The sequence below is a fragment of the Microtus oregoni genome, unplaced genomic scaffold, assembly GCF_018167655.1.
Source record: "Microtus oregoni isolate MIOR12 unplaced genomic scaffold, Mior012 000020F_ref0000438, whole genome shotgun sequence".
NCBI lineage: Eukaryota > Metazoa > Chordata > Mammalia > Rodentia > Cricetidae > Microtus > Microtus oregoni.
Genome location: NW_024543079.1, coordinates 31,625,096 through 31,648,354, shown reverse-complemented (window position 1 = coordinate 31,648,354; position 23,259 = coordinate 31,625,096). Strand labels below are relative to the sequence as shown.

At 40.8% G+C, this 23,259-nt stretch overlaps 1 protein-coding gene across 5 annotated transcripts in view; it reads left to right on the top strand.

Annotated features, from left to right (window-relative positions):
* The window catches only part of Plcb4 (phospholipase C beta 4), a 356,880-nt gene that overhangs the window by 291,319 nt on the left and 42,302 nt on the right, over positions 1–23,259 (top strand). For 3 of the 5 annotated variants that reach the window (XM_041671004.1, XM_041671006.1, XM_041671003.1), the window contains exons 14-26: positions 2,088–2,298; positions 3,936–4,029; positions 6,174–6,253; positions 6,750–6,834; positions 9,035–9,125; positions 10,052–10,147; positions 12,770–12,870; positions 16,150–16,185; positions 18,050–18,191; positions 18,839–18,923; positions 19,278–19,402; positions 21,207–21,258; positions 22,513–22,615. In XM_041671004.1, coding sequence (XP_041526938.1) covers positions 2,088–2,298; positions 3,936–4,029; positions 6,174–6,253; positions 6,750–6,834; positions 9,035–9,125; positions 10,052–10,147; positions 12,770–12,870; positions 16,150–16,185; positions 18,050–18,191; positions 18,839–18,923; positions 19,278–19,402; positions 21,207–21,258; positions 22,513–22,615 — 1,301 coding nt within the window. The remainder of the gene's footprint in view (positions 1–2,087; positions 2,299–3,935; positions 4,030–6,173; positions 6,254–6,749; positions 6,835–9,034; positions 9,126–10,051; positions 10,148–12,769; positions 12,871–16,149; positions 16,186–18,049; positions 18,192–18,838; positions 18,924–19,277; positions 19,403–21,206; positions 21,259–22,512; positions 22,616–23,259) is intronic. The other 2 variants (XM_041671007.1, XM_041671005.1) reach the window with 1 other exon arrangement.

The following is a 23,259-nucleotide window of genomic DNA, read 5'->3' as shown; positions in this document are numbered from 1 at the left end:
TAAGAAATGGCTGCACTACTCACTTAGCTTTTCAAGTCAGAACCTTTGGAATCACCCTGTATGTTTTATTCCTTTCACATCTCTTATGATCTGTCACCAAAGCATGTGAGGTCCACCTCATTCTCACCATTTCAGATGGTCAAGCCTACAACCTATCCAGGGGCAATGCCAACTGGCTTGTGACATCTTTGTTCTGCTTTGTACCCAGTAATGTGCTCTACACAGCAGTCAGAGTAAGCCTTTTAGGATACTATCCAATGGTATTGTGTATTCTGCTATGCCACCGAAGCTTCCCAACACAAAAATCTCAAGAACATAGGACTAAACCCTAATGGATGCAGCCTTTGGCCCCCTCTCGTGCATCATTGCCCAGCTCATTCCCCAGATGTTGCTCATTCCTCTTTGCATTTATTGAATGAATTGAGAACACACATTCCTGCATCAAGATTTCTGCATTTGCTCAACCTTCTACCCCAAAGACCCACTCCTTTGCATCTGTGTGACTTGGCTCTATGTGGCTGTATATCTTGTTCCTATGCATTTATGAAATCTTAAAAAGATTTCACTGGCCACGTATTTAAACCAGTATCCCACCATCCTGTTTCATCATCCTAGCTTTGTACTTCCAGTATGGCATTATAATTATTCATATATTTATTTTTCTTTCCCATAATATGTGAACTTTGTAAAAATGGAATGTAGCTCTTTTTTCTGCACCTGTCTCAGTGCCTCAAAAGTGTCTGTTATTCAAATGAATGAATATGCCAAGGACAGAAGCATAGAAACTTTTATTGTAGTACTTCAGTTGTTATTAGAAATGGCCTGAATATCCAGCAACAAACTTATTATTATAAGAGAACTGGGCATGGTTGCACATGTCTTTAATCCCAGCACTTGGGAGGCAGAGGCAGGCAGATCTCTGAGTTCAAGGCCAGCCTGTTCTACAGAGAGTGTTCCAGGACAGCCAGGGCTACAAAGAGAAACCCTTTTTTGAAAAACCAAAATATAATATATATATATATATATATATATATATATATATATATTTCTTGTGGATTGCCATTTATTCAGTTTATGATAAACTCTGTGTGTATGTGTACACATGAACATGTGTGCACATAAGTGCATAAATGATTCAGATGCACACAGTGGTATAGTTGTTCTGTAAAATTGAAAAGACTGGAATTGATCTATTGATTAGACATCTATTGATTAGACACAAATGTAGTTAACCTGAAAAACTATTTGGGGAGTGTTACAAGAACTGGGATAGTCTTGTTATTTGGCTGTAGAAAAATGGAGTTGTAGTACAGCTCGTAGGCACAGTGATGCCATCTCTAACGTGTTCTTTCATCAAGGTCAAACCTGCAGAGCAAACTGTGAGACCTAAGCAAGCTGTGCATGAGGCCCAGAGCTGTCTTTTAGATAATCGGTGGAGCTTTTCAGTGGATGTGAATGGGATTATCTTCATAACTTATAAATGGTTACATGAAAAAGCAAAGGGCTGAGGCTTCTGGCGTTTGTGAAACACTGCTTATCCACCCCACAGTTGCCATGTAAGCCCTGCCCCATTCAGAAAGGTAACTGAAATCAGCAGTGGCCTGTGTTTCCATGTTTTTCACCAGCGTCAGACTTTAATGTTTAGATAATTGTGAAAAATAAATTGTTTAAATTTGAAAGGCAACCATTTCTCCAACTGAATGAAAATAAGTGACTTAGAATTAATGACACACATCTTACAGGTATTCTCAGTTACCAATCATGATGATCCTGGGCCATTCTGTTCCCCACTTGACCAGAGAAACCAGGAGATGGACAGAAGCAGGCAAGGATGGTCGTAGAAGAGCCAGAGGTCCCTCATGGCTGTGGTTCATAGCATAGTTTCTTCATTTGGAGAACTGTCATAGACTGTTCTTCTTTTAATGTGTAATTTTGTATTTTGTTCAAGTTCTGAACGGTGTTAGGTCTAGGGAAAAACTACAGAGTTGTTTCTGCTCTGACTTTTATACTACCTCAACGAGGCTGGGCAAAATGAAAGATGTTTGTCTTCGGAGCTGCGGTACCACTCAGATTTTCTTTCTCCCCAGGCCTCATATCAAGTGATGGGTTTTGCAGATATCTGATGTCCGATGAAAATGCCCCAGTCTTCCTAGATCGCTTAGAACTTTACCAGGAGATGGATCACCCCCTGGCTCACTACTTCATCAGTTCTTCCCACAATACCTATCTCACCGGCAGGCAGTTTGGCGGAAAGTCTTCAGTGGAGATGTACAGACAAGTTCTCCTGGCTGGGTGCAGGTCTGGAACTCAAGATGGAGATTTGCTTTGTCTATATGTGGCACCTTTAAACATATCATTGACCTCCCTTTGTCTCTCCAATTCCCAGTGTTCTAAGATGCCCAGTGGATCTGCTGGGCAATGGCTCATACCTAGTTCTCCCCACGTATGTAAATACCTGTGATGAAGTTCTGTTTACAAATTACTCAGTGAAAGTAAGGGTTTCTTGAATAAAACACTGTAGTTGTATGACATTCTGATAGCAAGGAAGACCACTAAGTGGCTGACAGGTGGTAGTGAATACAGGGTGTTGTGCTGGGCGTTGGGTTGATCCAACTCCTAGGCAGGACACTTGGCCGGTGAACGAGGCCATTGCACCACTCAACAGTGGCATGCTTTAAAACATAGAACTTTGCATTCTATATTTTCAAACCAGTGTTGACCCTAGATAACTGAACCATGGATAAGGAAAGACTATTGTAATCTGCTTTTCTCTGAAATCGGAAATAGCAATCAGAACATTTACACTTCTCTTTAATAGAGTATGTTCATTTTATGTTGAGTGAGAAAAGAAGGTATCACATAAAATTGTGGAGCCATCTTCAGGGTCAAAAGACAATCATCTACTGTGATTTTTAAAATATGACCTCAAAATTGTAAAACAAGAAAATAAATATATTTTAAGAAGCCATATTAAGTTTTCTACTAGTTCTAGGTAGTTACAAATTTAGTTTTATTTAATGCTACAAAAAAAGCTTGGGAATTTAGTTTGGTGGTAGAGCATTTGCTTAGTCTGTGCAAGGTCCTGAGTTCAATCCTTACTACTGCCTAAAATACAAAAATCAAGATAAAAAATGTGGCTGTGTAAAGCTCAGAAGTTTAGTTTTCTAAGGAGATATTGCTGAAAGTAACTTGTATAGAAAAGAGCAAATATTTAAGGTTAATATATTGCAAAAAAAGAAATGTAGTTGTACTATGATTTTTTGGAAAAATTTATTTTTTAAAGTTCACTGCGTTTTGTGTACAGAAGTGCTACAGAGGAGATTAATTCCATCCTAACTTCATTAATGCGCTTTGTCTCAGTATCTGTATCTGAATCGAAAGACAGCAGGAGTGCTTCTTGCTTGGCCCTGGGGACTGCTTTGAGAGCTTCATGCCCGCTGGGCAAGGACTCTACACTGAATTATACGTCAGGCTTTTAGTTGACTTATTATTTTGAGAAAGAGTCTCACCTACTTGTCCAAGCTGGCCTTAAACTCTTAGGAAACTGGATTACCATCCAGTGCCACCAGGTCCAGCTCAAGAAAATTTACTGGCAGGGTGAAAGTAACATTATTCTACCCAGTGAGTTTATAAATCAATGTCAATATCATCCAAACCCAGCCTCTATTGCAAACTGTCCATTGTTCTCTATTGCAACTTGGTCCTAAATATGATTTTATTGGGAACCAGGCTGTTTATCATATCCAGTCAGTCTCAAACTCTCGCCCACAGCCCTCTTTTGACACTAGGGTGAGCAACAAAATGTAGTTTACACTTGTGCATCCACGAAATGCCCGTGTTCCTCATTCCGTGTTCTGACTTAGGAGAAAATGTCTTTGACTTTGGATTTGGTTTTCCGGTACAGGCTCAGTGTTGTAATCTGACTGTGCTTCTAGGTGTGTGGAGCTTGACTGTTGGGATGGAAAAGGTGAAGATCAGGAACCGATAATAACTCACGGAAAGGCAATGTGTACAGACATCCTGTTTAAGGTGGGTTTAAGAACATCACAGCCTTAGCTCTCCCAGACTGTTGTGCAAACACAGGAAGCAAGAAAACAATTTTTTTTTTCATTTTCTTAAGCAACACATGTTCATGTTTTGTTCTTCTCGTTTTAAAGAGAAAGTCAAGACAAAATATTATTAGTCATATAATATTCCCTTCATGCTATTTTTCTGGCTTTCAAATGATGGCTGTAAGGCCCTTTAGTAGCAGCATCTATCTAGTTTTACACTCAAACAATTTTTTTGGCACAGTTGGGTGTACACATAGCCTAGTTCCTTGGGATGCTGAGGCAGCGGGGATTTTGAGAAATATAGTGAGAACTATTCTCAAATCAAAATGAACAAAACCATTTTTTTTTAAAAAAAAATCTTATCTATTTCTTTCTTGGTTTCTGTTATTTCAGAAAGACTCAAAGGTAGCATAAAAAAAGAGCAAGTTTATATATAAGCCTTACAATATGAGATAACGAGGTTGGTATTGTGGATGATTGTTAGGACATCTTCTAAATTTGGAAGCCATGCTACAAATTGGGCTCCATACTTTCAAAAAATTTGGAACAAGGAATGAACCACAGTTCACAGGATCATCAGGAAGCACATCCATTTAAGTACTGTGGCCAGTGAGAAATCCACCCCGCTCCTCACCGAAAGGGATTAGTTAATAAACAAGCACCTCTTAGAACCTTGGGGTGATCTCTATGGGTCGTTCTTCATGTTTTCTTCCTCATGTCCATAGTATCCCACCAAAGGTAAGAAACTCAGTGTCGGCTAACATCAGATAGCCCGCTGTGTTGTGTAGTTCAGGAGAGAGAATAACAATGTCTGGAACAGTGGCTCTTAGCTCTGCCTGCTAGCGAAATCCCCAGTGTCTTATCTTCGAAACCACAGCTGCCTCATTTCTGTACGTGGAACGTTCCCTCCATATCATATCTCTTAGCCAAAGTATTGGTGACTTTAATTAGTTTAATTAATTCACGGTTTTGCTTCCTAAGAAGAGTCTAGAGTATATTAAAGGGACAAAGTGTGAATTTTATATAGCTATCAAATGACAAGGATCGTGGGGAAGCAGCATGGAAAAAAGTCACCCATGAGGAAAGCAGACTCCAAAGGCCAAGGCACAGTTTTCCTCCGGGAATAGTTCCTGACCCCTTATACCAGATGTTTAAGTTCGTGGTCATGTTTGCCTGTGAAGACACCTTAAGAAATAATACTCAGATGACTGCTGCATTCATAAGGCTGGCTCAATAAAATACTTTCAGCTGTGCTTTTCTGGACAATTAGTGTAAAAATGTTTTCTGACTTGCTGAGTGACCTGAGTTGCCCTGTGCTTAGCTACACACCAGTAAGATCGTGAGCATTTTATAGTGTGATACTCTGATTGGAGAAGCATTGGTTCGAAGTCCTTTGTTCAAAAACAGACATGTGGGCCAGCCGTCAGACACAGCTTTTCTATTTCATATGATGCAAGGTATAAGGAGGTGTTCTGCCGCTTAGGAGTAGGTGTCAGTGTAAAAGTGGAGCCAGAGCCCTCCCTTATTTGCCTCACATGCTACTTGACCACAGAAGGAGACCCCCTTTTCACTAGGCTTGTCGGAAATACTGGATATCGCAGTTGCCACACCAGTACAGTGGACGGCCAGTTAAAAGCTTGCCGAAACCCTTGTGTTATTAGCGACACATTTCCTCAGAGGTGGGAGGAACTGAAGACTGGACTCGGATGAAAATTCTCATAGAGAGTTTATGTTGTCCTAAAGGAGATTGATGAGGGCTCAGGGCATGGTTTAATGGTTGAGCACTTGCTTCACGTGCACCAAGTCCTGGATTCAAACCCGAGTACTACAGAAAGGGGGTGGGATGGGCCAGAGTCCCTGGCTCTGCTCACTGTCAAGCGAGGACTTGGCAGGTCACTCAAGTAATGTCGTTTAATAGCACTGGAGAGATAAAAGACAGCATTGATTGAAAAGCAATGACCTAAACCTCTTGAGTCTCCCCAGGAGAGTTGTGTAGGCAGATGTGTTCTCCAGGTCAAAACTGTTAAAGTTGACTGTCTTAAAATGCTCCGTTAGTGGTCTCTGAACAGTGTGAGTTACCTTCAGTCTGTTCTCTCTCATAAACACTCTCTGTCTTTAAAGGATGTGATCCAAGCCATCAAGGAAACAGCATTTGTCACATCAGAGTATCCTGTAATCCTCTCCTTTGAAAACCACTGCAGGTATGAAAGCCGCCTCTTTCCCGTGTCCCTACTTGGTGGTGTTTCAGATCCCTGGCTTCTCATCCTGCCATTCATTTTTTTCAAAAAAAAAAAAAATAACTGAGTAATTTCCTGTTTCATGGGCTAAACAGCAAATAATCCTCCAGCCAGGACATGGTTATTCCAGCCCTGCCCACCAAGAAGTCATCTTCTTGGGGCTCAGTAATGCTTTCTCCAAACAAATAGTCAGAAAATGGGAAACCTGCTTTAAAGTTCCTTTGAGATGGAAAATTGGGCGATAAGTTAGGAGGTATTTTTTCATTTTTCTCTGTCAGTTTTGAATTTTAAGTTACACCAGTTAAAGTTTGTATGGTACTTAAAAGTATAGCTGTAGTCACTGTTATGAAATCAGCCTTGAACTTTGCAAAGTGGGTGTCTTTAGTTACAGGGATGGATATCTCATTCTTGGAGAGTTAATGGACATTTGACTTTACAAATGCCACTTCTTTCTCCCCAGCAAATATCAACAGTACAAGATGTCCAAGTATTGTGAAGATCTATTTGGGGATCTCCTGTTGAAACAAGCCCTCGAATCACATCCAGTATGTATTTTTAGCAAACCATATTTCCAGCATGAATGGATTTGTTTTGAAATGTGCTTTCCAGGGGTCAAGTAGCACTGGAGAACAAATACTAAGGATTTTCATATTTATTTAGATTCTGTGCTACAAAAAGCTTTTATCGTGCTTCAGAGGGATGTCGAGAGGAGCCTAAAGTAAACATGTGACTCCGTGTAATCTGGATGCTCTTAAGGTCTCATGTTTTAAATTTCACAAAGCATCCAAGTCCAGAGGCCAGGCTTCTCTGTGTTTCCCAGTTCTGGCCTCACACTGAGTCACTTCAGACACCTGTAAAAACACCTGCGCCAGGGCCCCTGCCTCCAATGTTTGGTTTCTAACTGACCCAGCCCAAGCAGGTGTATTTTTAAAACCCTCCAGGTAAACAAATAAGAACCCAGGGTTCAGAACTCATGGGAGCCTGTTGCTGTGGGAAGTCCTCCAAACTGATGTCATAAGGCCCAAAGTTCAAGTTCCCAACTCCAAAATAAATATTCAGGCAAAGTCACATGGCCATTTTTGAGCTTCATTGTATACCTGCCAGTTTCTTCATAAAGGGGCTTTTATTAAGTCTGTGGTCCATAGAAGGGCTTTATGAAGTCTGAATGCATGTGTGATTGTTCCAGAGAGTTCCTTGGATTTCTGTCAGGATACATAATGTCCCAGAGGACAATATGCAGTGTAGCAAGATGTCACAAGAAAGAGGGCTTACTAACAACGTTAAAGTGTTTTATTGGGGCATTCAGACCTCCTGCGGACATGGGAGCATTAGAAAGCAATTTGAGGACAGGATAGTAGATGACACGATGCTATTTCTGCTATGTGAGTAATCTGGCTGGTTTAACCATGAATTTTTCCCAAAGGTAGGTGTGGCCCCTGAAAGCCCTGGGGAGGCAAGGCTACATCCTTTGCCCCCCACCTGACTCTGCAGCCTGCTGAAGCATCAGAGCAGGTGCTTCCCATGTCCCTCCCAGCACCCGCCTCTCCCCACCCTGGGCCTGACTGTTGGCTGACCATGCCTACAGCTTTTGGCTGGCTGTGACCTCTGGTCCTTAGTCAGGCTCTCCTCACATAAGGGAGACAGGCCAGAGTGTCTGAGAATGCACATCTCCACCAGTCCCCTCACTCCGGATTCCCAGGGGCTATTTCTGGACACTTTTTCTCTTCTGTCCTTTGGGCTCCCCAGCAGGACTCCCTATGTACCGCTCAGGTGCCCACAGTGGAGCATCTAAGGAACACATCCTTCACTCCCTGTTCTTTTTCTTATTTTTGCACTCCTCTGTTGATGTCTGCAAGAGCCAGCTCTCATATCAATTTACAGAATACCAGTATACTAATCCTTGTCTAGAAAGCTGATTCTGAAGAGTTCATACTGAGAGTCATCCGTAATTCATTTTATTACTGTTGTTTCCTGGACCCTCTTCCTGTTCTCTTGGGCAAGAGAAGAGGATTGCTTTTGGGGAAAGCATATTCTTAATGAAGGGACATATGTGTTCCCAGAGACAGGACCAGCTGGCAGCAGGCAGCATTCTGTTAAAGGTCTTCACGAGACAAGACACAGGCTTGCTTGTCCTGCATAGGATCAAAGAAGCTGTGTAGAAAGATGCATAGGTAAGAGTGCCGTTGGATGGGTGGGGACTGAATAATTAGAGATAGAACAGTCCCCCTGGTCGCAGAAAATAACCTAAACAGACTTAACTTCCTGTAAAGTATAAAACAGTGAAGCCAGAGTGAAGTTCAGATTCCAGTAATTCAAACCTCTCCCATCTTTCAGTGCACCTATTAAAATCCCGAGTCGGTCTATTAAGAAGACAGGCTTAGTCTTTGATACGGTGCAGATGGAGGGGAGGTCTGGGGCTTTATCAAGTGCTACCCTGTCCTTTATGATGGACCTGGAATTTAGAAGATTTAACATACAGCAAGACTGCCACCTCCCAGCACCACTCAGGTAAGACCCTGCCCGATTGGCAAGTTGGGTCCGGTCTGTATACTCCAGAAAATTAGGGGTTCCAACTTTGCCGAGTTACTCAAATCAAATTTGGATTCTGTGAACTGATGTGAGAAGGGCCTGGAAGCAGAGCTGTGCAGACTGACATCTAGTGGACGCTGGCTGGTATGATTCTGGGGCTCTTCTGGGCTGGAAAAAAGTGAAGTCACTAACTGAACTTTTCCTGTATATCTCTAGCTTGAACCAGGCAGACCTTTACCATCCCCTAATGACCTCAAAAGAAAAATACTCATCAAAAATAAAAGGCTGAAACCTGAAGTGGAAAAAAGTAAGTTAAATGCACTTGTATCTTTGGGCACCTGAGCTGCCTGGATGAAGTGTGATTGAGAGCGCCCTGTAGATTTGAGAAGGGGAGGGGATAGGATGTAGATAACATTTCCTTTCCAGGGTTACGTCACTGCATTCTCATTTATCTTTAATTTCTACAACCGGTCCATGCAGAGGGAAACGTCTAATCGTATGTGTATGTGCTGAAATACAAAAGGAAAAGGAAAAACAGTGTTTGTATTATTACATACCTTGTCACAGTTTCATAACAATTGAATTAATTTACACTCACATTGGTGGTATCTAAAATTCTCTGAGAATATTTATAGCATTGACTATGGTCTACTTTTGACTTGTATGTATACTAAAAGAAAAAAAAGAGTGACTTTATTTATTTTGCTTTTATTTTTGACAATTTAATTGTATAGTGTACTTTATCCTTTTGTGTGTTTCTCCATTTCTAAAATGCAGAGAGAGTTGTTTCCTACTGTGTTTTATTTACCAGGATAATAATCCCAACCATATTACTTGTAAATACTCTTATCCTAAAGTTCTGTTGATCTCTAGCATGCGTGTAGGTTTTCTGCCCTGTCCTTGTTATTGCTCCTAAATCTTGGTCTATACCAGGTTCTCTAAATTATGAACGTTTGATATTTGTCTTTATGTACTGGTTCCTCCCCCAAACCCGGCAATCAGAAATGGGAGGAGATTCACCCATGGTCCAGTAAACTTCCCTCCTGTGTTTGTAACATGCTGGCTTCACAATCCTTACAAAGACCAAGCAATAGGAATGTAAGATATGAGCATAGCGAGTAGGTGCCCATGTAATATACTGCTTTTCCTGTCCTCCATGTTGATCTTAAACTCCCCATTTTATGTAAGGAGTCTGGCATCTTTCACCATCTGCTTGTCTGATTTGACTAACAGAGCAGCTTGAAGCTCTGAAGAGCATGATGGAAGCCGGAGAATCAGCCGCCCCAGCAAGCATCTTAGAAGATGACAATGAAGAGGAGATAGAAAGCGGTGAGTTGTGGGGCTGGGGAAATGGCTTCATGGGTACAAGCTTGTCATGCAAGCATGAGGACCTGAGCCTGAACATCCAGAATCCACTTGGAAGCCACATGCTTACCATGACCATCTGCAGTTCCCCTGGAGACGGGAAATACAGACAGGAGACTTTCTGCAACTTTGTGGGCCAGCTAGTTTGACAAAAGCAGCGGAAACACACAAGAGGGCCTGTCTCAAAACAAGGTGGAAGGTGAGGACTGACAGCCAAGGTTGTCTTCTGACCTCCACAGGCATCATGTGGGCACATACCCACCTCTTTCACATGGTCTCACTAGTACACATGAACATCCTCCACACTGAATCACTCACACACATGCACACAAATGCACATTCATAAATAGAGCAAGGAGTTATCATTTCAAGCTACATGTTACAAAAATGTTTATATTAGAAATAAGAAAAATATTAATCTCTCTTAACAGACCCCTTTAAATAGGGATGACATTATCTTGCTTTAATATTCAGGAGTACTTTTTGATTAGCTTTAATCTTTTGAGGGGGTTGGTATTTTCTTCAGATACTATTATTTCCCAGTTTATCTAGACAGTGGATATTAGTGGCTTAGTCATCTCCCTTCCCACTGTGCACTGAGCACTTCAGAAAACATTCACAGAGACTCAGTATTGAGTCACTTGTATATTAGGCAAGGGTTGAATGGACTCTTTGCAAGGTCCACTCTGTAATTTTTATCTATAAAGAAAAACATGAACTTCAGTCTTGTTAGTGAGACAAGGAATAAGAGAACCCTAATGACATGATTGACTGATGTGCACACAGTGCACTTGACGGTCAAAGCATACATTACAGGTTTTATTAATTAGTTAATGACCTACACTGAGTATAGCTCAGTGATACAGCACAGGTCTACCATGCAAGAGGCCTTCCCACCAGACTTCCTGGCAGCCTTGCTTAAAATACTTGAATATTTGCCATCACCTGTTTTACTTGTCTATATAGCCAGCCATGATGTTTTGTTTAAAATCGGTGCTGGAGTTGTAGCTCAGGAGTCGCATATTCACCTCGTATGAGCAAACCCTTGGGTTTAGTTCCTTGCACTGAAAAATAATACAATTAGTAATAACAGCAATCAATGGGGCCTTTTGAACATTTGGGAATGTTTTTAGATAATGATCCATTGATTATATATCCTAGCAATTATCTGCCCACATGACTTAAACTTGCATTGGTTTAACAGAAACACCGATGTATAGCCTGACTTGTAAGAAAGTACTTGTAGAAACTTTGTTACTCATACTGCTGAACAATGTCTGATTTTAGGAGATTCGACACACAGACTGAACCTAAAAGCTGTCAAAATAACCTAATTTTACTCACTGTCCCTTATTAAGACCCTGACTATGGGGGAGGTTCCACTAATGAAGCAGGTGAACCTGCATGAGTTTAACTCCAACCCCAGAGGAAAAAAAAAAACATAACATTTGACTTTCTTATGTTTGTCTGTGCCTAGTGGGATTGAAGAGGCCAAAGATCTCTAGTATCATTCAGCTAGTTCCTATCATGGTTGTATCTTACATTGCACCATCCAAATTTGGAGGCTCGAGCCTGTGGCTTATAGTTACCTCCCATGATTTTGTGAGCCACAGGGGTTCATTTGGCTGTTTTTCCTTGGAGTTTTCATACAGTTGCCTGCAGGTGAACATCTGGAGCTGGCATTATTTTAAGATTTATAGACAAGTTAGACAAGGTTGCTCATAGGTTTAGCTATCTGTGGAGCTTAGCTCGGTCTCTTGAGCAGAGTCTCCCCTTGTGGCCTCTATAGTAGTTTCAGTATCTCACAACACATTGACTAAGTTATAGAATCCAAGAACCTTGGCCCTAGATGCAGGAAGTAGGAGCCGTTATATTATTTAAGAGTCATGCATGGAGCTGGTGTATCACTTTGTCTCTACCTCATTTGTCAAAGCAATCTTAGGGCTGCCCATGCTCAGGAGAGCAGGTAAGTGACAGATATCAATGCAGCTGTCTTTCAATAGATAGTGTGGAATAGTTGTATTTTTAAAAATTTTTAAATTAATGCAAAATGATATTTAAATAAAGTATTGATATATTTATATACATTATTACATATATATGTCAACAGCAGTCTTAAAATTTAGAAAAAGAATATTAAGAAAAACTAGTTCTTTGATGCATCTTAAGTTTCGAAGAAGATAACTAAAAGCTTGTACGGCAATTACTGATCTATAATCCAATAAGACAAAGTGCCGAAATAATAGAATAAATTAACAAGAAAAACATTAATAATAACTATACTATTGTATACCAGCTATGGTACAGACAGCTTGTGTTACTTCCTTGTTATCATATAGCCCGGTAAAATAAGTGCGCTCATTCTTTAGTGCACCTGTAGATGAAACAGAGACTCCATAGTGGTGGCAGGTGGTTCCCAAATCCTAGATGCTGTAGGTCATGGGAGCCTTCTCTAGTATTTGTCAGGGCTTATAGGCCAGGGTCTGACTGTTTGGGACTTCATAGTTTTTGCTTGTTTTCCTGTCTGTTAAGCAGCGTTGGGAGTAGGTCGACTTCATAGGTTTTTTTCCCCTGTCTATTACACAGCTGATCAAGAAGAAGAAGCCCACCCTGAGTACAAATTTGGAAGTGAACTGTCTGCTGATGACTTCAGTCACAAGGAAGCAGTTGCCAACAGTGTCAAGAAGGTCAGAGGCTTTGCGTCCCAATCTTCCTGATTTTTAAGGCTGACAGTTTTTTGTGGAATTTTGGGGCTGTAACAGCCACGGCAGAATCAGATATTGTGCCTTCCCTCTAATTATATAGGACAAAACTCTCTGCTGTGTGAGCAGGATTGGACTCTACTGCCCACTCCCCATTTTGGTCAGGCATTTATAAATACCACCACTTACTGAGTATACTTGGTGGGTAGGGAAACTGTATCTAAGACCCAAAGGTTAGCCTGCTGGAACCATTAGGAGAATAAATCCCGAGCATTCCAAATCAGGCCTCGGTACCGAGCTGGTCCAGCTGGTGAGAAAACCATCCTGACAGAAGTATAGAAAGTTCCCACCCATTAAGGTAGAGAAGGATGTTATTAGGTAGGTGCCGAGCATAGGTCACTCTGTCATAAACAGATCAGAACACACTTTCATTTTGCCTTTTTGTAGCTTCTGTAGGTCTCTCATTGTTTAGGAGAAGGGGTGGGAAATAGAGAATGAAGAGTCAAGTAATTGTATGATTCAGCTAGTACTATCATTAAACTAGACACAAGTACAAAAGTGGAGAATAATGAGAGAATGAAGCGACAGGAAGAAGGAGCCCAGATCCAGGAGGGAAAGATAAGTTCACTCCACAGAGAAATGGAGAGTGGAATCTCACGCAGAAGGACAGCAGTAAGAGCAAAGACGACGTGAGTGAGGTAGAGTGAAGGATGGGGAGAAAGAAGCAGAGACACGCTATCAGGGAATTAAATGCTCTAGCAGTTTGCAAGTTTCTATGAGAAATTCAAAACTTAGGTGAAACATAATTTGTTTCACACAAAACTTTAAAAGGGGGAGGGAGTGTGATCTAATAGAAGACTTTGATAGTCCCTTTGTAGACTCTCCTTTAAAGGGAAGCAGGGGCAGAAGTGTGGAAAATATTGAGGATGGGCTTTTAATTGGTCAGAGACAGCCCCTAGTGAATGAACTAGAAAGGGAGAGGGGAGAATGTTCCAAGGCATATCAAGAACATAAGCAATGGTAAAGGTGAAGGAATGAGAAGCAAGATGACCTCCTGGAGTCCTTGTTAGAGGAACAGGGTAGTGGTACCACTTACTGGAGTGGGAATGCTGTGAGACAGGACTCCCCAGTTTCAAATGGGACAGACAACTGGAGATGTCTGTAAGCTATTGCAGTGGAAGTACCAAGAGAAGAATTGATTCCCTGGCCTCATGTCCTGTTTAACCATGGGTAAGTTATTTAACCTCTCTCTGCCTTCGCTTCCTTATCTGAAAAATGCGGGTATTAACGCCTGTTTCATCAGGTACTCTCCAAAGACTAAATGAGCTTGCAGTGGTGCCTCGTGCATGGTAGCCTTATCTACGTGGTATAGTTCTGCCATGCTGCATTTCTTTCGTTCTCATTCACATTCTCATCCTCACTCATGCAACCAGCACCTGCATCTAGAAGAGAGGTTGAGCAAGAGATGGAAGTTTTAGAGATAATGTTTGAAGTCCTGGAAATAGTAGAGATGAGTCATGAGAGATGAAAAAGAAGGCCCAAGTGGAGTCCTAGTCAAACGCATGCTCACAGGAGAGGAAGCAGGAAGGAAAAACAGGGTTTGCCAACAGCCAACCAATGGGAAGAGGACGGTTCTGGGCTTTGAATGATTTTGAGTGATTGGCTGCGAAGACTTCTAGATTGGTAGCATGAAGGTCTTTGGGAAGTCGTAGAGAAGTTTCAGTAGCATGCTTGGAGTAAAGGGAACAGTGGAGCAGACAGGCAGGAAGCAGTAGGCATTGTCTCTGCTTTTGAGAGCTTTGCTTTGAAAGGAACAAGTGATGGGCTGGTGCCTGAAAGAAATGGGAGGTAGGGAAGGGATGCTCTTTTAGAATCCGGATGATGTTTAGTGCTATGGAAAGGGAGTCACTGGTATTGCAAGAGAGAGAGAGAAGTACCAGCTGCCTGGGAACTCCTTGAGAAGATGAGCATAGATGAGATCATAGCGATGTAGAGGTATGGTCCTTGGTAGAGTAGGGATGTTTGCTTTGTGAAAACAGTGGGCAAAGATGTAGATAGGAGGGTTTGATGGTAGTAAGATAGATTTATTTATTTTTGTCTGATAGAAAAGTCAAAGAAATAGTATCCATTTCTGATCATAGGGAATTGTGAGTATTTTGAGAATACAGATGGCCACTAAGACCCAAGAATGTTTCCTCATCCGTCCTGTCTTAGCCTAGGCTAGTATAACAAAAATATCTGACTGGTTGGTTCAGATACCTAAAATTTATTTCTTGGTGATTTCTGGGTTGGATGCCAAGGTCATGGTGCTAACCAATATGTTCTTGAAGGCTCTCTTGGCCGGCATATCTTCCCACTGTGGAAAGAAAATGGGAAAGTAAGTAAGGTTTTTCTTAACATCACTCATGAGAACACTAACCCTACTGTGAAGACTTCACCCTGTGACCTAATTACCTCCCATAGGCCCCATCTGCAAATTATGATGTGTCTTGACTTACAATATGATTATGATAAATTCATCCTAAAAGGTGAAAACATAAATTAAAATGCATCTGTTACATTTAACTGTTTGAACAGTATAGCTCAGCAACATAGTTTACTGTAGAGTTCTGGCCATTTACCCTAGGGATTATGTGGCTGACAAGGAGCCACTGTCCTACATCACAAGAGGACACCAAACGGTATATCCTTAGCCAAGAAATGATCAAACTGAAAATAGTTTCCAGTGGATGATTATCACTTCACACCCTCATAAAACAAACAAAAAACCATAAATCAAACCATCATTTAAGTTGGGTATCATCAATAATCTGTCACACGAATTAGGGTTTCACCACATATGGTTTTGGTGGGGCTACAAACATTGAGTTCATGGCAGGGTCACAAACATGAATGCTGGCTTACTGAAAATGCCCATTTGTGCTTCCCTTTACATGTAAGGGAAGGTGGCCACATTAGTAATCCATTTTCAGTCTTCATGCCATAATGCTCAGTGAAAATGTTATGATGAAGTGTCTAAGTGAAGACTGTCAAGAGAGCAGGGAAGTGTCCACATTAGAACTTCCAAAGTATAGGGCAGCAATCTTAGCATATCTGCAGTATTTGATTTTGATGATGATGGCTTTATGGCATTAATAATTTACCATATAAAAAAATAAATAGAATAACAAGTTTACATATGCTTACTTACATAAGGATGGGCTAATGAGTTTGGAAATTTGCCCGTTAGAGAGGTAAACAAATCATTTTCTTTCTCTAATCTAGACCTCAGATGACCTTGAACATGAAAACAACAAAAAGGTAACCGAATACTTCTCAAGCATTTGTTCATTAGGAAACACCCACATGTGACCTTCTCATACTTAGCATCTTCTACTAGGTGTTGATAATCTTCCTAGCCCATGCAATGTCAGGGGTCGTATTTACAGGTATAATAGTGACATGTCTGAGTCATCTAGTTATATGAGTTCAAAGGAAAAAATAATAGCAATTAAACCGTTAAATCTGACTTAAAACATAACTAAGGTAGGTAAGCCAATTTCCCTAAAAGTAGGTATTTAATACTATAAGGTATTTCCTTGTGCGTCATGAGATTTCAGTCAAAGAAGAAAGTTACATAATTATTAGCATATTGAACATGAAAATAGAAACGCCCTGTAGTGCAGCAGAGCCATACCATAGCATAGAAGAAAAGTAATATCGGTTCTGATGCTGCCGACATTCTGAAAGCCTAGCTTCACACTGTATATCTTACAGGGTCTTCATTCAGTGGTAGCAGACACTGGCCTTATTGTGAAAATAAAGTATATTGCGTTTTAATTTTCTTTTATCCTCCTCAAGGTTTGCCGTGTTCAAATTTATGCATGTGTTTTATTATATAATGTGGAGACTGATGGCAATCACAGAGACAAAATTGCCTTGTTCCTGGCTTCTCAGTCATAATTCAGAGCACAGGAAATCCTGCCTTGCTGTGTGTGGGGCCCTGTTGCATTTGGAGTGACATGTCTTCTTCCTATTCCCTAACTCTTCAGCATTCAGGAACACCTTTCTGTGTTTCTGAGGACCCTCTGTCCCTAGACTGGCTTTTCATTAGATGATACATCCAGCCATACACAGACGGACACATTTGATGCTTGCCATGTGTTAACTGAATGATTTTTGTCTGCAGAGCTTTAGTCTTGTCCTGTGACTAGTGGGGATCCTCATGATACACAGTGATAAGTTCAATAACCCTTCAGGTTCAAAAGGAAGAGAAGGGTTCAGTCCAAATGCAATAGGACCCCACAGGCAACAAATCAGGAATCCGTCATGGTTCCAGCATATAGTACTGGGGTTATAAGCATGAAATACTAGGGACTGGAGTTGGGGGCCTATATGGAAAAAGATGGGAACAAAAGCAAGTTGTATGTTTACATGACCTATCACAGGCTTTTACAGGTGAATGCAGGTAAAAGACTCAAAGATTAAGTCATTAGCGAAGATAAAAACATAATCTTACTGACCATTGCTTACTCATTCTGTGCATAAGCTATTTCTCTTCCTAGGTTGAGTCTCCTCAAGGAAAATAACTCCAGAGTTCTCAACAACAACAATAACAACAAGCAAAACCTGACCACTTGTGGGACGTTATTTTGTTGTTGTTGATTGTGTTCATTTTGCTTTGCACTCTTAAGAAATAAAGTAGTTGAATTTGTTTTTCTCTGTACAAAGCAATACATCCTATATAGCAAGTTATGAAGTTCTTTTATGAATAAACACTTCAATAAAAACACCTAAACACTCTCTTCCAGTGGGACCCAAGTGTTTGTGGCTACATAGCCTGTGGGTGATGTGATGTACACCAAATGCTGGATAGCCACTCATTTTGAGCTTTGTGCATCAGTTTGAATGGTGATATGACTACCATTGTCAGTGTTGCCATGAGACCCCAGTACAGTCTCTTGAATATTTTGAAGCCCTTTGAAAAATCTAACAGATAAGATGGTTGTCTTCCAGCTACCTCCTTCTGCATTAAGTAGACCTATGAATTTTAATCTTTAAGAGAGCAGCAAGGTCTTTTACATTTGAATCTGCGTATATGCAAATGCTTTCTAATGCCTAAGGCAAAATCTATGAGTCCACCTTGAAGCCATCAACTTAAACTGGCGTGTTTTTGTGTTCACAGGGCCTGGTCACTGTAGAAGATGAGCAGGCATGGATGGCATCTTATAAATACGTAGGTGCTACCACGAATATCCATCCATACTTGTCCACAATGATCAACTACGCGCAGCCTGTGAAGTTTCAAGGTTTCCATGTGGCTGAAGGTAACACTACAGGTTAAATGCAATAGCTTTCTGCCTGCTTCTCTGTTAACACTGACTGGCTCTCGCCTGACTCACTGCCCTTTTCCTTGGTTCATTGTGCTGTCGTTCTCTGCATCAGCCACAAGGTGGCTGTGGAAGACCATGACTTGTGAGCTTGTAGCTTTCCATATGCTTTCATGGGCTTCTTTATTTACTTTGTTATGGCAAATTATATTAGTAATACTTAAGAAGCACGGTATCCGTCTTGATTCCTGTGTGTGTATATTGTGTAATCTCTGACTGCAGGAAAGCAAAGTTAGCCAGTGGGTACAATGTAGCCTTGAGATAGGGGGAATAAGATTTGATATTCTGCGGCACATAACATCTATTCCAAGATGACTATCATTATCTTTCTCCATTATTCTCAACAACTACATATCTCAGCAGTGACTGAGGTACATACCGTTTGTTTAATTATTATACATTTAATTCACCATTTGCACAGAGTACTAATGAAACTCAGAGCAACTGGCACAGATGTGTAGACTAGGCCACAAACAATTCCTGATTTGGGGTGTAAGGCTCAGGGTGTGATTGTATCGGCTGCTTGCTTTTTTTAGGGGTTCGGTGACTGAGTTTCTGAGTATATCTTTGTTTTTCTTTTACAGAGCGCAATATTCACTATAACATGTCTTCTTTTAACGAGTCAGTTGGCCTTGGCTACTTGAAGACACACGCGATTGAATTTGTAAAGTATCCTAATGTACTAAATGGGATGGATGGTACTCCTTAGAAGCAGCAGGGGGCTTTACAAGAGTTTAGCAGCTATTTGTAATTTTAATATTTAGGGTTTTTGTATAATTTTTATTGTCACGCTGATAAAATTATGTGTGTGAAAGAAAACCCTGGCAGCTGTGGTGACCTCCCTGGATGTGAATAATTTCTAGACTCCACACTGCGACTGTGATCTTCCTCTGAGCACCATTGACAATGGGAATTGTCTTGTGTTATCTACCTGTGTGTCATTGTTGTCCCACACCTCCACTGTGTTAGTTCTTTGTTATGTTTGTCTAGGCTGCTTCTGGATTTCCTTAATAAGTTACCCAGTTACAATAAGCGACAAATGAGCCGCATTTACCCCAAGGGAGGCCGAGTTGATTCCAGTAATTACATGCCTCAGATTTTCTGGAACGCTGGTTGCCAGATGGTTTCACTGAACTATCAAACCCCAGGTAGGAGCTAATGTCCAGTGACCCCAAATTCCACAAGAACACTGGGACAGGGCAGCCTTGCAGCTGCCTCCATTCGCTTGAGGCAGTTTTTCCTTTTTTTATTTTTTAGAAGCTCTCATGTGGCAAAACATTGTTTTCTTGGCTTTATATTATGGTAAAACATTAAAACCCCATTGAAGCCATAATAGAAGATAATATTTTAATTTAATCTCTTTCATCAATGCCATGACTAAGCTGCCAAATGGTAGTTCCAATTCTAAAATATTTCTAATTATTCTTCCTTCTGGGTCAAGGTTGTGTCTTTGTTTCTAGATGGAATTTGGTGAGAAGAGTCTGCGTGTCTTTGTGTGGTAACTGAGATTTTTCTTCCCCCTTGGGAAAGTGCTCTGGCCACTGTGGCCATTCAGCAAACATTGATGGTGGTAGCATTTCACCATGACACCACAGACTTACACCATAAGCTCTGTAAGATGCAACACGAAGAGCTAGATGTTGTCCCAGGTGCTGAACTGTAATTTGGTCCTCCAAAGTATATTTGTGGACAGCTCTTCAATACACAGTGACTCTTTTTCTTCTTTCCCTAAAAGGAGTAACTTTTGATAAAGGTACAGATTTCTGAAGTTTGCTTAGGAGCCTCTGGTCATAATCCTGTGACTACAGACAGTGAAATAAAAATAGACACAAAAATAGACAAAAGGCACAAACCATGTTCACTTTATATGATACATTCTTTGGCATAGATTTTAAAATTGGTTGAAACAAAGATAAAAGTAAAATACATAGTCCCTGGCTTTAAGAGGATACCTCCCAATACTTGCCAGCACTGGAGCCATTTCCTTCCTTTTCTCAGGCATCTCCTCTGAGGACCCCTGTGCAACTTCCTCTCCTTGATCCGGGCTCACCTGCCTCCCTTTGGCATGAACATGAGCTGGCTGTGTTTCTTACCTCCGGGAGAACCTCCCTGGTGGCCAGAGTTCCTTAGAAATACATCCCTGCTTAGAATCCCAACAGTCCTCTCTAGAAGAGTCTGGATGCAGGTCCTGATAGAATCTCTCATATTATTATTATTATTATTATTATTATTATTATTATTATTATTATTATTATTATCAGGATTGAAACCAAATGATGCCACTGCTTTTCCTTACCAGTGACTCAAGCTGTGGTCTAAGAATCCCATGAACTCACAATGAGGGACAGCATGCTCCTACAGCAGTTCATGTTTTGAGCAACTGTGTATTTTATTCTGAGAAGAACGTTTGAGTTTAATTATGAGAAAAAAAAAAGCAAAAGTTTCTCTGTGTACAAGAGAAAATTTTTAATTCAGGCCCTCCCAGGGTACCCCTATGAGAAGAATTTTAGGTCTCATACAGATAAGCCGCCAAATTTTATGGGATGCTTAGCCAGATGATTTTATGTTCCTTTTAATCATGTTTTATGTTCTTAATAGCCCTCTGGTGGCTCTAGCATCCTTGCCTCCTGTGACACTGAGTTGCTGCCCATTCCCTAACTGCAGCGGCTTGTACATCTCTACTCTCAGCATCAACTAAACATCATCTGACTCCTGTACCCAATCCACTCTGCAGAGCAGTTCTAGGGTGACCTTTAGGAAAACATACTCAGTGTGTACTTTAAATCAAATATGAGATCATTTCAACTTGGAAGAGAGTCATGGGCCCTAAACTAAGCCAGTAGCAGTCTTCTGAACCTGGGAATAATATGGCTTCCATTGTTCCCAGTTACCCTGTCAGGACCTTCTTTATCCAAGGAGATGAGATCCTAAATTATGTTTGTCTTTTGACAGATTTAGCGATGCAACTGAATCAGGGAAAATTTGAGTATAATGGATCCTGCGGGTGAGTAATATTATTTAAACTGTTACCAGCTACTTTCAGGACACCCTGCTTCAGCTTTAATGAAACTATGTCATTTTAAACTAGGAACAGCTGAATATATGCTGGTTCTGAAGCGGAAATAGAAACAAGTGAAGTCTCTAGGTAGATTATATTTACAGATATACAACTTTGATCTGTCTCATGTTGTTAAGCTGGTTTTCTTTTAACCACAAACTATGCAGTCCCTCATATATACTCAAGAGTTGGATCATTTAATTCTAAATTCAATAGCGGATATTTTTGTGTCTGAAATAGGCAGTGGGGCATGCTCATCGGGGCATTAACCAGAGATGTGGGCATCAAATATGTATAGCTTTCTTGCCGAGGAATATAGCAATGAAGCAAATTTCATTTCAAATGAAGCTGTGGGTGTAAAGTTGAATTTAATTCTTCCGGAAATAAATGTTCATCCTCTCTGGATTCTCTTGCAGGCTTATAAATAGCGGTTATATAATGATGTGAATGTTGTTCTATTTTACCTAAATAACACTTAAAAATCTGTGAACCCAGTAGCAGAATAGGAAATGTTAATTCTTCTGAAGTTAAATGAAAGTACAGAACTCAGATTCTGCAATGATTAAAAGATCAGCCAAGATCAGAGCACAGTGGCCCATAGATGGATGCACAGGAATCCCGTGCCGTCCTGTGGTGATGCTGTCTAGGAGCTTTGTGGTGACTTGAGTAGTGGGATACTTTAATCTCAACCATGGAAAACAAGGCGAGATAACAGGCTTTCAACAGTTGTGCATTAGAAACAACTCCCCCATCTGTACACTCCGTTCCTGTGCCTGTGTGACAGATAATGTTTGCCAGAGTGCCCATACCCCACCAACAGCTTACCCATCCTGAGGAATCTGTGCAGGAGTCTTGTTCAGCATCCATTCTATAAGGAAAAGAGACTAACATTTAGCCAAATGGAAAAGGACTCAGGAACCAACCAAACCTTTGGTCAAAGGAGACAGCTCTGTCAGTACACTCTCCGTTGATCAAGCAAAGAAACAATCTTCTCGTCTTTGACACAGCACATGTGGCCTGTGTTGGCTGCCTAGTGTTTGCTCTTCAGGAGTCCCCAAAGGTCACGGCCATTGTCTTTAATCCATAGAATCTGCCTGAAAGTCTAGCTCCTGAGTTATGGAAGAGAGAAAGGAAGTTCTGGTATTTAAGCCATTGCACAAGCCACCAGTAGAATAAACACCTGTGCCTCTGTCCTGCCAGGTACCTTCTCAAGCCAGATTTCATGAGGCGGCCTGACCGGACGTTTGATCCCTTCTCTGAAACCCCTGTGGATGGGGTTATTGCAGCCACATGCTCAGTACAGGTATGCTCCTGCTCATCACAGACTCTGCAAACACATATCCATGTGCAAACGCACCCAGAAGAAAATGAGAGTCAAAATGTTTAGCATCACATTGTAAGAATTGTACATAGTTCTCAATGTGGACTTAATTTCTGCTGTATTCTGAGTTTTCACTACTAAATTTATGAGCAACTTTAAGTGAAATCCACCATCCAGAAAGTATCTCTTACCTGATTGCATTCATATAGAATTCTTTAAAAAAATAACTAAGCTATGATGACAGGAAGCAAATCAGTGCTTGTTTCTGGACACTGATGAAAGGGGCAGATTATCATAAAGCACAAAAAAGCTAGACATGGAAGTGCTATAAATGCTTGTTTCCCTCACTGTAGTTTTAAAGACATGTGCTCATATCAAATGCATATAGTTTAGCATGTATTGATTATACTTCAAAAAGCTGTTTCAAAATTAGATAAAATGATAAATAAATAAATGAAGGGCATACTTGTTTGGAAAGTAAATGTAAATAAAGTTACTCCCAGCTTTAAGGTAGATAAAATTTAATACTGATCTCTACAATTGAACAACTCTCACTGCTAGCCACCATTGATATCACTAAGGACTAGCAGGCCAAGTCTAGCACTGATTTTCTACTGCTGTATTTC